Source organism: Paroedura picta, chromosome 16 (genome assembly GCF_049243985.1).
Source record: "Paroedura picta isolate Pp20150507F chromosome 16, Ppicta_v3.0, whole genome shotgun sequence".
Taxonomy (NCBI): Eukaryota; Metazoa; Chordata; class Lepidosauria; order Squamata; family Gekkonidae; genus Paroedura; species Paroedura picta.
Genome location: NC_135384.1, coordinates 10,703,148 through 10,717,500, shown reverse-complemented (window position 1 = coordinate 10,717,500; position 14,353 = coordinate 10,703,148). Strand labels below are relative to the sequence as shown.

Genomic DNA, 14,353 nt, shown 5'->3' with positions numbered 1-14,353 from the left:
TTTCAAATGGACATGAAGAAATACTCAAAGAGAAATAATTAAAAAATAATCAAGTGAAGAATTAGCAATTTGCCTTGGAAATGTAACACAAAATCAGAGTCCAATAGCACCTTAAAGACCACGATGGAACTTTCGAGTGCATGCACAATTCCTCAGACAAAAAGGAATAAGGATCATAATAATACAGACAATACAAAAAGAAATAAGTGGCAAATTAGTAAACTGTGCAGTGACATCCAAATTATCCAATATGATCACTTTTTGCTAAAAAACGGAATCATTCCTTTCAATTCAGTAGTATTTTTAAAAATTTGGAGAAAAAAAAGGGTGAAAGATAGTAATTAATGGCAATTGTGGAAAGAAATAATTAAAAGAGATTAGTTGCTTGCCTTATCTATTTTTAATTATTTCTTTCCTCAATTCGGATATTGTCTGTCACAATTACTAACCTTGACACTTTTATTTCCCCAATGTTTTTGTGAAGATTCTCAGCACTCAAAACTTATGCATTGAATAAACCAACATTGATCTTAGAGATGCTACTGAACCCGAATTTTCTTCTGGTATTCAGACCAACATAGCAGTCCACTTGAATCTGTTTGAAATGCAATCTTTGAGAAGCAATTACCTGCCATGGTTGCACAGCACATATCTCCGGAATCTTCCCTTCTTCCATTCTTCTGCGTTTAAATGTGGATACATAGATGGCATGCAAAGAATGTGCTACAGCATAGACAGCATTGTAGACATTATAGCTGTGGCCAGTCATACTCATCTCAAACAAAATGTCTGGAATAGAATCTAGCTTCTCTGCTCCAGTGCACATTTCCTTGTTGTCCCCATGAATAGTGGAGAGTTTCAGGGTGCAACTGAATGCTTGCTCCCAGAAGTCCTGGATAAAACCGTCTCCTTTTGCCCAGGAAGGACTTACGGACTGCAGGAATCTGTTGAATCCTGGTGGTTGACTGGAGTGAACTGTAAAGGATAGGGCTCCATGGAAGGTTTCTATATCCCACACTCTTTGGACAGACACTGATGCAAAGTCCCAGTGGCATGTCACTATCCATACCTTATGCACGGGAGGAAATGAAAAGAAGGGACCTACAAGCAACACTATTCTCAAACTTATCATGGATGAGTCTTCTCCATACACAAACCACACATTAGCTTTGTTGTCAAAATAAGCAGCAAAAAACTCTTGGTGCCTTGAAAAATCATCCCCATCATTTGCAACATATTTCTGTGCTGGTAACCTTGCAATGAAGTCAACACAGATGTCATTTTCAGAGAGCATTGGCACCAAGACCTCCACGAATCTGTCTCCATTGTCATCTTCCTGAGCAAAGAGTGCAATCCAAGTCCATCTGAAGTGGTGAAATAGCCGGATGACCCCCATATATTGAGTGGCTTCATTGGGGACCATCTGATACATGGAAGGAAGCAGCAATTGGTTTCCTTGCTCTCGGGAAAATGATCCGTAAATGAGCTAAGGAAAATATATATAATTTTTGTTCAGAAAGAATGAAATATACTAATGAAGCATATGTCAAAGCAGTGGAATTTCCATAGCTCTGAACGGATGGCCTACCTGTGGGATTTTGTAAATGCTGAGTGTGGTGCCAATATGGGCAGATATTAGTGAAGTCAGTCCTCCAATGACTGCAATGAGAGTGTTCAATGCCCCACACTTGAAATTGGGGAGAAACTGGTGCTGTGAAGAAAGGAAGCTCAAGGTAGCTTTATAGGTCATCTTTGCATCGAAGTAGCTATTGAAGATACGAAAGCCCAAAGTGATGTTTGGTAAGAGGTTGGGGTCACCATTGATCTCCTTTAGGGCAAAAACTAAAGCCAAGTTATGCTGGTAATTCTTTGACACTGATCTACGAGGAGAATTATAGATGAGGTTGAAAGCATTTGTTGACCTTCATACTCCCTACCTTTCATGGCCTTGCATTACTGTACCCTGATATATCCTGCCTCTGTTGGTTATTTTTACACTGTCACAACAGAAACCATCCCCATCTTGCTCTTAATATAGATACTCCTATTAATATATTGTTCTCATTGCCTCTTTTTGCTTCTTCACCCCCAGAGTCATTTAAGCTTTACTCTGGCTTCAGATCCTTTTCTAAAATCCTCCTATTCTGTGAATATTTAGACATGACCTTTCAAATTAATACAAAGCCAAATCCAGATAATCTATATAAAAACTCATTCTTTCCCCTTTCTCTTTCACTTAGTGCCACCTCCCTCTGCTCCTTCTGCTGCCTCCATTTATCATATTAGAGATTTTGTTCTACAAGACAAAACGTAATTTTCACTTTCTTCTGAAAAAAAAACTTACCTTACACAAAGGGAGCATACTATAACAGATAAGTTCAAACTCTTGTCGGCTTCTTTGGTGCTGCTTTGATGAAATCTTAGCCTACACATTGATAGTTAGTGGAATAAAGAAAAGACATGAAGAGTTTGAAAGTGATACTTACAAAGGTTCAGAAATGAATAAATTGGTGGGCTCTTCGGTAAATGACGGGATACTGTATAAGTACATGACTTGAGAAACAATCTCACCCACAATCAGGTCACCTGGCTGATAAAATGCATGAGGAATTGGGAGAAGATCAACTGCTGTGGTGCACTGCATGGGATATTTCTTGCATGTCACATGGCACAGCAGTAAAAGCAGCAGCAACTTCCGTGAGAACATCTTTCCCTTAATTTCCTCCCTGGCTCATCAGCACCAGTTTTGTTCTGACTTTTCCTGGATCAGTAGATGTACGTATAACTTTGCTGGAGTTCGTTTAACCTATTTGGAAGTACAAACAGAAAGTTCAGGTAGTGGTTGCTTGTCTCTGTCCCTTGACCTTCATGGCTTTGTACAATAGGATCGCCATTCTCTCTCCTGTTCTCATCTCTTTGTCCAGACTGACACTAAAACAGCTGCATCCCAATCCCACAGCTGAAACTGATTCTCTTTCTTAAATGTAAATTTTAAAGCAAACCTTTGGTGATCTAAGCAGCAGATGAGTTGATGAAGGCCAAATTGTTGCAAAGAGTTACTACTCACTCTTCCAAAATTGCATAATATGCCACAGTTGGTGGGGAAACTGCCATGGTCCGTTTTCCCCCAAAATGAAGTGGATGAGAAAGGCAGAGGAGGAAAGAGAAGAGATCAGATGCTCAATCCCCCTTGTGTCTTTATTCAGTCTCATCTAGTTTCTTCTACACTTGAGCTTCCAGCTCACATGGCTTTTAGTCCTGGAGATGCCATGCCTCTGAACCTTTTGAAGGGTTAACATTGTGAGGCCATCAGCCTAAGACAATGTTGGTAGATAGTGCAGTTAAGCTGCACAAACACCCGAGAACCCCGCTGAGTTTTCAAGACAAGAACAGAGGTGTTCTACCATTTCCTTCCTCTGCAGAGCAATTGTGGACTATCTGGGTGGCCTCCCATCTAAGGAGTAACAAGGCAGAAGCTGATGAGCTTCTTAGAGATAATGACAGTGTTCTTGTCAGAACCATCCAGATCAGGGCAAGTGTGAAACTACCTCTTCTTAAAAACGTGTATTACGGATATCGATATAGAAGATTGACAGAACCCCCTCTATCCTTGCATCAGTACCCTGCTCATTGATGGGGATTGTAGAATGCACAATTTTTTTTAAATAGCCTCTGGCAATGTTTTGTCAAGCAAGAGAAAGAACTGTAATGACTGTGATGTGCCTTCCTAATTATGGTGGTGGCCTTGGTCTCAGATGGCCATTGAAATTGTCACAATTTAAATTGATATGTATGCCTGCAATTGTAATAATTGAAGGGAAAATCTGTGATGATATCAAGCCCATTCATTGTGGCTTGTTTAGGCAGCTTCTGGTTCTTCTGAGTTCCCCAAGTGACCCTTGGTCAATAATTGTAAATGAAGCAAGTCCTGTTAGGGATCAAAGCCAATGTCTGACAATGGAAAACTGAACTTCTGTGTTGAACTTGAGATATGACTTTACCAGAGGCGAAACCTTCAGTGATGATGCCGCTACATCCTATGATGTCATTTTCTGCATAATGCATAAAATAAGGTATAACCCTCCAACATCCGAAAAAGAATGATGCATATTGTCCTTGGAATTAATCAATCAATCATCACTTAGCAGCCTCTTTGCTTGATCTACATCATGATGTTCTGGCAACTTTTTAAGGAGTGGTTCAGTCAAGTCGCTATAAATGTCGACATAAGCAGGGCAATGGAACAATATATGCTCTAAAGAGACATCTCGCTTCACAATGAACCAATGGAAAACCAGAGAAAAGCCAGAAGTGATATCACGTTGTCATTAGCAGCCTTGACCAATGACACCGTCCAACCAGTTGCCCTCTGTTAAAATACTTGTGAGTTTTAAAACCAGAATGATTCTTATAGCTGGAATGTTTTTATCTTTTATAATATTTTAGTTATCAATGATTCTTTTATCTTGTTAATGCCAGATGTTTTTATGTACCTTGTAATTTGACTACTGGTCTATTACCGTAAAAACAAAGTCTTGACTTGACTTGACTTCCCTTAGGCATATGGAAGCTCCCAAGGGCCCATTATGCACGGTCGCCGAAACAGCGATTTTGGTTCACATGGAAAATGTGGAGGGGGAAGACGCGATGCACACCGGTTATGTACGGGGCGGGGCACAATGGCAGCAAAATCCAGAGTAACTGATTATGCACGCGGCGATCCGGGCGCTGCTTCTGGTTGCGCCCCGGTCACCCGGAAGCTGCGCTTTCTTCGCGAACGCGGCTTTTTCAGCAGCATGCACCGAAGCTGCGGCCTGTTGCAGCCGGCTCCATGCGTTATCAGTGATTTTAGTCGCCGCCACTCAATCCCGAATGTGTGCTATCCCCCCCCCCCCGGGCATAATGGGTCAAGGTGAAATTCATGGCACTGTAGATTTAGATACCTTTATTGGCATAAGATTTGATATACATAAAACAAAATTATGTATGCAATCGATGTACCAAAAATCAAATAAATAAATAAAGAGAAAAAGAGATAAGGAGATAGATAAAATATATATTGGAGAAATATTGTATTATTCAAATTTGTACTATATTGTTTTAATTATGCTTTGTAATGGCCCTTCGCTATATAGAATAAATGTTTCGTATCATATTGAGTGATTTGTAAGTCTTCTCCAGACAAGTAAAATTGGTTTCCATGGGGGATATGGAAACTTTGATGGTGAAATTCATGGCATTGTATTTCACTAAGGTCATGTGTGTCCACAAACTACACTGTCTCCAGGCTTTACCTTAAATCTACTGCCTCAGGAGGTGGTGAGCTCTATTTCACTGTAGCCTTCAAGCAGTGGTAAGACAGACAGTTGTCTTGGAAGCTTCAGGCTGATCGTAGATTAAACAGGGGGTGAACTGAGTGGCCTGTATGGCCCCTTCCAGGTCTAGAATTGTAAATCTGCAGGAATAACCCAACCCAGTGTTGGCTACAGTATTATGAAAGTAAAAATTATCTTCTATTCTTTTAACTTTCTTCTCCTTATTAATTGATCTCTGGTGTTTAGCTCTGGCCTCAGAACAATGATATAGCATTTAGGGGTAAAGATACAACCCAGTAAGCCAGTACTGGAGGCCAATATGGAAAAGATCTCCACAGCCACCATGAATTTCCCTTTGGTGCTCAAGTAGGTTGGAAGAAAGGACAACCAAACACTGCAAAAGACCAACATGCTGAAGGTGAGGAACTTGGCTTCATTGAAACTGTCCGGTAACTTCCTAGCAAAGAAAGCCACGGTGAAGCTGGCACTGGCCAGGAAGCCCATATAGCCCAAGACACAGTAAAACATGGTAGCAGAGCCCTCGTTACACTGCAGAATGATTTCCCTAGTAGCTGAATGCATGTCCACATCGTGGAATGGAGGGGAAGTACTTAGCCAAATAGTGCAAATGCCTGCTTGGATGAAGGAGCAGAAAAGGATCACAGAAGTTGCCATTTGCTTTCCAAACCATCTCCTTATCCTGAATCCTGGTTTGGTAGCCATGAAGGCCAAAACAACAGTGATGGTTTTGGCCAACACACTGGACAGGGCTACAGAGAAGACAATGCCAAATGCAGTTTGTCGGAGAAGACAGGTCAGTTGGGAAGGTCTTCCAATGAAGAGCAAGGAGCAGAGGAAGCAGAGAAGAAGGGAGACGAGGAGAATGTAGGTGAGGCTCCGATTATTTGCTTTGACAATGGGAGTCTCCTGGTGCTTGAAGAAAATCCCAAGCACCAAAGCTGTGATCACAGAGAAAGATATAGACAACAAAGCTAAGGCAATTCCTAATATTTCTTTGTAGGACAGGAAACTGAAGACTTTGGGGATGCATTGATCTTGCTTTATATTGGCATGCTGATCTTGTGGACATTTAATACAAGTGACCATATCTGAAAAAGAAGATTGATATTTCATGAATTCGATCAGTGATTATAGAATGGCAATATGTAACATATATATAACATCAAAGAGAACAACGATCAGTTAAGGATCCTAGTCGCTATTTGAATATACGTGTAATATAGGCATTATGTTTGCACAACTACTTCCTCTGATGACATGAAGTATTAAGATTTATAATTTAGAATTTATATTTGTCAGCTTCTGAGAAAAATCACAGATGGCATGATCTCACCTAGAAGTGACCACCTGCAATCTTCAAGGAAAGTTACACAATTTCTTGAGATAGGAGACTTTCTAGAGAGGAGATTGGGAGGATATATCACAGTCTCGCCAACAGCACTATCTTTGTGCAAGCTACACAAAACATTCGTCTTATAGTTCTCATGTACCAAAGATGAAAATCCACGTGTTGCCCCTTTCCACCCCTGTATATACAATCTGGAAGCACACATCCAAATATAGGGCAAGGGCTTCAGGGTATGAACTGGCTGTTTGGAGTCTTATGATCAGCACAGCTATGCAACTTTGGGAAAGAGGAAAAGATCAATAGGTTATAACATGCCCACATCCTGTGAGCACTTCTGAATTCTTGAAAAAACAACACAATCTCATTGTTCTAGGAGGAGAAAGTGTGGCTGATTGGCATTCCCATTCCTTCAATATCACAGAGCTATACAACTTCTCATTAAACCCATTTTGTGGAGCATACTCTTATGAAGGATATCTCCATCTGTTATGCTTCCTACCCTCATCCTGTGAAATGGTTCCTTCTGGACACGGAGCACAATCATAGCAGCAAAACGTCTTCCCTTCCTTCTTTTTCTTGCTATAGCCAGGAGGACAACGTTCATTGCAGACAGAAAGGGGCACCACCTGGCCATAATACAAAAGGATCATTAGTAACTTGTGCATCGACCCTTTTTACGATCTTTACCAGCATCTCAAGTCATACCTCTTAAACTCAAAAAGCCTCTGTCCTCAAACAGAAAAGTCAATGGTTCCCGAGATAAGTAGACCAAAGTGTGATGGAAAGAAATAAGCAGCAGAAACAACAATCACCTCAGAAAAAACCAACAATCTTTTCACCATGAAAGATTTTTGTGTTTATAACTATCTAGAGGGCCTCCTTGATCTAATAACTTGGGGTTGAATTGGCAGGCCTAAAATGGAAGATGTGCAAGATGAAAGGACTATACTAAAAACTAATATCACAGAGACTAGAAGATCAGGATACTCATATTCTGGGCTCCTCTAACAACAGTGTATGTTCTCCCCATTTCTGAGATATTCCCTTAACATACAAATCCATGCCCGTGTATCTCCAAATTTCGGAGACACACCAGTTAAGAAGAGCATTTCTAGTAGCTCGCTTAAACATCTTTCTCTCAAATGTTACTCGAGGTACATTTTTGACGATCCCTCCTCAGGACAGTTACTATTTACATGGATGTAGTGTCCCTGTCACATTGTACCATATACTTCTGGTGTGTCCTAAGTTTGAAGTAGATTGTCGCCCATTAGGGAATGATCTGAAGAAATTTAAATTCAGCTGTGTTAATGAGAAAGATCTTCTCACCAGAGAAAATTTTTATGTGTTTATAACTATCTAGAGGGCTTCTTTGATCTAATTAGTTGGAATTGATTTGGCAGGCCTAAAATGGACGATGTGTAAGTTCTTCTACACTTCATGCACTCAAGAATCTCCCTCTTTCTCTTACCTGGTTAAAGGTTCTGTGCCACACAATCTGATCATCATTAAGGGTCAGCTCATTGCCTGGAGTAGCCTGAGGATCCAGCCTTCCCACTTTCACTCTTGCAAAAGAGCCATTGGGGAATGTTACCCAGTTTGTAACGTCAAAACCAACATTCAGTTCTCCATTTTCATCAAAACTCACAGTGTCTCCAGCACTGTTGTTGAATTTGATGCTCCTTAGAAAATGATGCAGCTACCAGAGTACAAAATGGTCACAGAGAGGTACAACTGGTCACAACCATGCCTAGTGTTTTTTTTTACCCTGCCCCCAGCCTGGTGGAATGCTCTTTGAAGTGAGATCAGGACCTATAAAGTCCCATAATGCCTGTAAGACAGAGGTGTCCCACCAATGTTTTGGTTGAGGCCATCAAGTAGACCCTTGAGAACCCATCCAATTAATTGAAATCCATCCAACATGGATTACCTACCTGTTATTATTGGATTTAGAAAGGGGAGGTGATTTTAACAATAATTTTAATAATTATTGCTATTTAAAATCTTCTAAATATTAGAGGCCAGATTTTAAATAATAATAACAATAATAATAATAATATGTAGTAGTAGTAGTAGTAGTATGAGGAGTAGCAGGAGGAGGAGGAGGAGCAGGAGCAGCAGCAAAGATGGACAAGTATGAATAGATTATTCTGGCTAGTACATGTTAACCAAATCAGGGAATGGGTCATTGTCTGTGACCTGAGTGAAATTGTGGGGAATCTAAGATCATTGAATGTCATTAAAAATGATTTTCAATCTATGGATTACAATGGTAATTCAGTGATGATGAGACAATTTGGAACAAAAGATTTGGCCTTTTCGGAATTGGATTTCAGTCCTCCCGAAGGATTTTGTCTCCTATCTTGGAGGTGTAACTGGATTAAGCCTTTGTAGATAATCGTTCTCTTTATCAATTTTGATGAATTCTCGAGGTGCGATCCTGCCTGTAGAGCCTTCACTTGATCATGATTGTATAGACTTTGATTTATTGCAGGTTGGCTAGATATAGTGGCCAGATATTTCCTCTGTTCCCCAAAACTTAGTGGGACACTAGACATAGAGGATAAGAGGGATCTGCACTGGCTGAGATTGATTGAAGGAGAATATAATGGGCTGTTTTTCTTACCTATAAAACCCCCAGTTATCTAAGACCAGGTTATCCAAATAGTAGATTACCAAACACCTGAACATGATATTCCATCAACCTGACCCAGCCTTCCTACCTTGTCTCTTGCAAAAGATTAGTGGCCAGATCTGCAAGCCCTCAATGAAAGACTGAAGGGGGGGGACCCAGTTATCATTTCAAAGCATATTATTTCAGATCATTTCAAACAGACATGAAGAAATACTCAAAGAGAAATAATTAAATTATGATCAAGTGAAGTCTGCTTTTGAAATAGCAATTTACCTTTGAAATGCAATACAAAATCAGACTCCAAGAGTATCTTAAAGACCAACAAAGCTCACAATGGGAGCTTTCGAGTGCATGCACAATTCCTCAGACAAAATGAAACAAGCATCATAATAATGCAGACATAAGAAAAAGAAATTAGTGGCAAATTCGTAAACTGTGTCATAACTTCCAAATTATGCAAAAAGAAAATAGTTTGCTAAAAAAGTGAATCAGTCCTTTTGGTTTAGTTGTAGTTCACGAAAAAAATTGGAGAAATAAAGTGTGAAGGATAGTAATTAATGGCAGACATTATCCCAATTGTGGAGAGAAAAAATGTAAAGAGACTAGTTGCTCGCCTCTTCTATTTTTATTATTTCTTTCTTCAAATGGGACAGTGTCTGCCACAATGACTAACCTTGACATTTCTATTTTCCCAATGATTTTGTGAAGGTTTCCAGCACTCAAAAGTTCATGCCTTGAACAAACCAATGATCTTAAAGATGCCGTTGAACTCTACTTTTCTTGCAAACACAGCAATCCACTTGAATCTATTAGAAATGCAGAATTTCAGAAGCAATTACCTGCCATGGTTGCACATCAGAGAACTCTAGAATCCTCCCTTCTTCCATTCTTCTGTGTTTAAATACAGATACATACATGGCATGCAAAGCATGTGCCACAGCATAGACAGCATTGTAGACATTATAGCTGTGGCCAGTCATGCTCATCTCAAACAAAATGACTGGAATAGAATCTAGCTTCTCCTCTCCAGTGCACATTTCCTTGTTGTCCCCTTGAATGGTGGACAATTTCAGGGCGCAACTGAATGCTTGCTCCCAGAAGTCCTGGATAAAACCGTCTTCTTTTGCCCAGGAAGGACTTATGGACTGCAGGAATCTGTTGAATCCTGGTGGCTGACTGGAGTGAACTGTAAAGGATAGGGCACCATGGAAGGATTCTACATTCCACTCCCTTTGAACAGACACTGATGCAAAGTCCCAGTGGCATGTCACTATCCACACCTTATGCACAGGAGGAAATGAAAGGAAGGGACCTACAAGCAACAATATTCTCAAACTTAACATGGATGAGTCTTCTCCATATACAAACCACACATTAGCTTTGTTATCAAAATAAACAGCAAAAAACTCTTTGTGCCTTGAAAAGTCATCCCAATCATTTGCGACATATTTCTGTACTGGTAACCGTGCCGTGAAGTCAACACAGATGCCATTCTCAGAAAGCATTGGCACCAAGACCTCCAAGAACCTATCCCCACTGTCATCTTCCTGAGCAAAAAGTGCAATCCAAGTCCACCTGAAGTGGTGAAAGAGCCGGATAACTCCCAAATGTTGAGTGGCTTCATTGGGGACCATTTGATACATGGAAGGAAGCAACACCTGGTTTCCTTGCTCTCGGGAGAATGATCCGTAAGTGAACTAGAAAAATATATATTTTTTGTTCAGATTTAATGATATATAACATTGAAGTATATGTCAAAGGAGTGAAATGTCATAGCTCTGAATGGATGACTTACCTGTGGTACTTTATAAATGCTGAGTGTGGTGCCAATATGGGCAGATATTAGGGATGTCAGTCCTCCAATGACTGCAATGAGAGTGTTCAATGCCCCACATTTGAAATTGGGGAGAAACTGGTGCTGTGAAGAAAGCAAGCTCAAGGTAGCTTTATAGGTCATCTTTGCATCGAAGTAGCTATTGAAGATACGAAAGCCCAAAGTGATGTTTGGTAAGACGTTGGGGTCTTCATTGATCTCCTTTAGGGCAAAAACTAAGGCCAAGTTGTGCTGGTAATTCTTTGACAGCGATCTACAATGAGAGTTATAGATGAGGTTGAAAGCCCTCTTGACCTTCATATTCCCTACCTCTCATTAACCTGCATTACTGTATCCTGAAGTATCTTGCCTCTGGTGGATATTTTTACACAGTCACAACAGAAACCATCACACTGCCTTTTTAAAAATAGGTACCACTCTTAATATAGGGCTTCTACTCCCTCTGCTTCTCTGACTCGCCAGAGTGATGTCAGCTTTTTCACTTGCTTCAGATCTATCTCCAAAATCATCCTCTTCTGTGAAAATTTAGACATGACCCTTCAATTTAGACTAAGACCATTTACGCACTGGGAACCTTACTGCCCAAGCTCCTGTGCAGGAGCAGAAATAGGGGCAGATGAAGTACACCGGGCAAAATGCTCCCCTCTGTGGAGGCAGGAAGAGGTGGGACAACCTGCCATGACTACAGCCTGCAGCCTGGGATGAGACCTCCAGTGCAGAAACGGTCTAAGCCAAACCCAGATCATTGATAGAAAAACTCATCCTTCCTCCTTGCTCCTTCTCTCAGTTCCACCTCCCTCTGCTCCTTCTGCTGCCCTCCATTTATCATATTAAAGAATTTATTTTACAAGAAAATATGTAATTTTCACTTTATTCTGAAAAAAAACTCACCATACATAAAGGGAGCTTTCAATAGCAGATACGTTCAAACTCTTGTTGACTTCTTTGGTGCTGCTTTGCTGAAATCTAAGCCTACACATTGGTAGTTAGCTGAATAAAGAAAAGATACAGAGAGTTTGAAAGTGAGACTTACAGAGGTTCTGCAATGACCAAATTGGTGGGCTCTCCAGTAAATGACGGGATGCTGTATAAGTACATGACTTGAGAAACAATCGCACCCACAATCAGGTCACCTGGCTGATAAAATGCATGAGGAATTGGGAGAAGATCAGCTACTGTGGTGCACTGCATGGGATATTTCTTGCCCGTCGCATGGCACAGCAATAAAAGCAGCAGCAATTTCCTTGTGAACATCTTTTCCTTTATTTTCTCCCTGGCTTATCAATATGAGTCTGTTCTGAGTTTTCCTGGATCAGCAAATGTATGCACAACTTTGCTGGAGTTCGTTTAACCTATTTGGAAATACAAACAGAAAGTGGTTGCTTGTCTCTGTCCCTTTACCTTTATTACTTTGTACAATAGGATTGCCATTCTCTCTCCTGTTCTCATCCTTTTGTCCAGAATTATTCTAAAACAGCTGCATCCCAATCCCACGGTTGAACCTGATTCTTTTTCTAAAATGTAAATTGTAAAGCAAACCTTTGGTGGTCTAAGCAGCAGATGAGTTGACGAAGGCCCAAATGATGCAAAGTGTTTCTCCTCACTCTTCCAAAATTATAAAATATGCCACAGTTTGGGGGGTAAACTGTCCTTTTTCCCCAAAATGAAGTGGATGTGAAAGGCAGAGGAGGAAAGAGAAGAGATCATGTCTTCACTCAGTCTCACCGTTTCTTCTACACTTGAGCTTCCAGCTCACATGGCTTTTGGTCCTGGAGATGCCATGCCTCTGAACATTTTAAGAATTAACATCTGTGAGGCCATCAGCCTAAGACAATGGTGGTAAATGTTGGAGGACCCCCCCTGGTTTTCAGGAGAAGAACACAGGTGTTCTACCATTGCCTTCTTCTGCAGAGCAATTGTGGACTTTCTGATTGGCATACAATCTAAGGAGTAACAAAAGCCAAAAAAGGAGTAACTCTTTTAAGCTTCTCAGAACTAACGAGACTGTTCTAACCAGGGCCATCCAGATCAGGGCAAGTGGGAAACTACCTCTACTTAAAAACGTATATTACGTATAATGAAATAGAAGATTGACAGTACCCCAGTACCTCTATCCTTGCATCAGAACCCTGCTCATTGATGGGGATTTTATTATGCACGATATCTTTTAAATAGCCACTGGCAATGTTTTGTCAAGCAGGAGAAAGAACTGTAATGACTGTGATGTGCCTTCCTAATTATGGTGGTGGCCTTGGTCTCAGATGGCCATTGGGATTGTCACAATTAAAATTGATATGTATGCCTGCAATTGTAATAATTTAAGGGAAAACCTGGGATGCTATGAAATCCATTCCTTGTGGTATGTTTAGGCAGCTTCTGGTTCTTCTCAGTTCCCCAAATAACCCTTGGTCAGGAATTGTAAATGAAGCAGGTCCTGGGAGGGATCAAAGCCAATGACTGACAATGGAAAGCTGAACTTCTGTGTTGAACTGGAGATATGACTTTACCGGAGGCTAAACTGTCAGTGATGATGCCGCTACATCCTATGGTATCATTTTCTGCATAATCCATAAAATCATGTGTTAGAATTAAGTGGGAGCCCTTAACCCTCCAACAGCTGAAAAAGAATGATACATATTGTCCATGGAACTACGTTTCTACTCCAAGACAAAATAGGAAAGATTCCAACCAAACAAACAACACTCCCCCCAGTTACATGAGGTGGAGCATTTCCGTAGAGCATATATGTCCATTCACATTTGCCTATTGAATAACTGAGTCATTCTGCTGTTTTATATAGGTGCCAGGTTCATTTTAATTTTGAAACAAAAATGTATTTCAAGCCTAAAGGATCAGAAAACACAAAGTGACCCAAAGTTTGAACATAAAGATATTGTATTAATGGTACCAGAAGTTTCCTGCATATCAGTTTGTATTTCTAGCTGGAAGATTATATCCGGCTCTTCCTGCGTTGAGTGTACAACATGGAGTGGAAACACATTACACTATTGGTTTTTCACGCACAGCGGATGGTTGTCACATCTCTCTGGTCTGTACGTATACAAGGATCTACCTTTCCCATATATTAGGCATATATAATCAGAAATCGAAATTTTCAAAAATCATCAATGACAACATTGTGATGTCACTCTGGGGAAGGCTCTAAAGAGACAACTTGCTTCACAATGAACCATTGAAAA

The 14,353-nt window shown here is 40.4% G+C and overlaps 2 protein-coding genes across 2 annotated transcripts in view; both read right to left on the bottom strand.

Annotated features, from left to right (window-relative positions):
* LOC143825187 (vomeronasal type-2 receptor 26-like) overlaps positions 1-3,114 on the bottom strand; it is a 7,443-nt gene extending 4,329 nt beyond the window's left edge. The window contains exons 1-4 of the mRNA XM_077313212.1: positions 3,068-3,114; positions 2,345-2,425; positions 1,589-1,880; positions 629-1,486 (exon numbers count right to left, since the gene is read on the bottom strand). Coding sequence (XP_077169327.1) covers positions 629-1,486; positions 1,589-1,880; positions 2,345-2,425; positions 3,068-3,114 — 1,278 coding nt within the window. The remainder of the gene's footprint in view (positions 1-628; positions 1,487-1,588; positions 1,881-2,344; positions 2,426-3,067) is intronic.
* Positions 3,115-5,513: 2,399 nt separating this feature from the next.
* On the bottom strand, positions 5,514-11,453 carry LOC143825186 (vomeronasal type-2 receptor 26-like). Its single transcript, XM_077313211.1, has 5 exons — positions 11,115-11,453; positions 10,159-11,016; positions 8,156-8,383; positions 7,184-7,310; positions 5,514-6,424 (listed from the first exon to the last, which is right to left on the bottom strand). The coding sequence occupies exons 1-5, from the start codon at positions 11,451-11,453 to the stop codon at positions 5,514-5,516; spliced, it is 2,463 nt and encodes an 820-aa protein (XP_077169326.1).
* Between the last annotated feature and the right edge of the window lie 2,900 nt (positions 11,454-14,353).

Bases quoted from the DNA above. Each gene is read 5' to 3' on its own strand.
- LOC143825186 (XM_077313211.1), bottom strand. From the start codon at position 11,453: ATGAAGGTCAAGAGGGCTTTCAACCTCATCTATAACTCTCATTGTAGA. The intron at 7,311-8,155 runs GTAAGAGAAAGA...TATTATGGCCAG, and splicing joins GGCACAGAACCTTTAACCAG to GTGGTGCCCCTTTCTGTCTG. The intron at 6,425-7,183 runs GTAGGAAGCATA...CTTCTTTTTCAG, and splicing joins AACCATTTCACAGGATGAGG to ATATGGTCACTTGTATTAAA.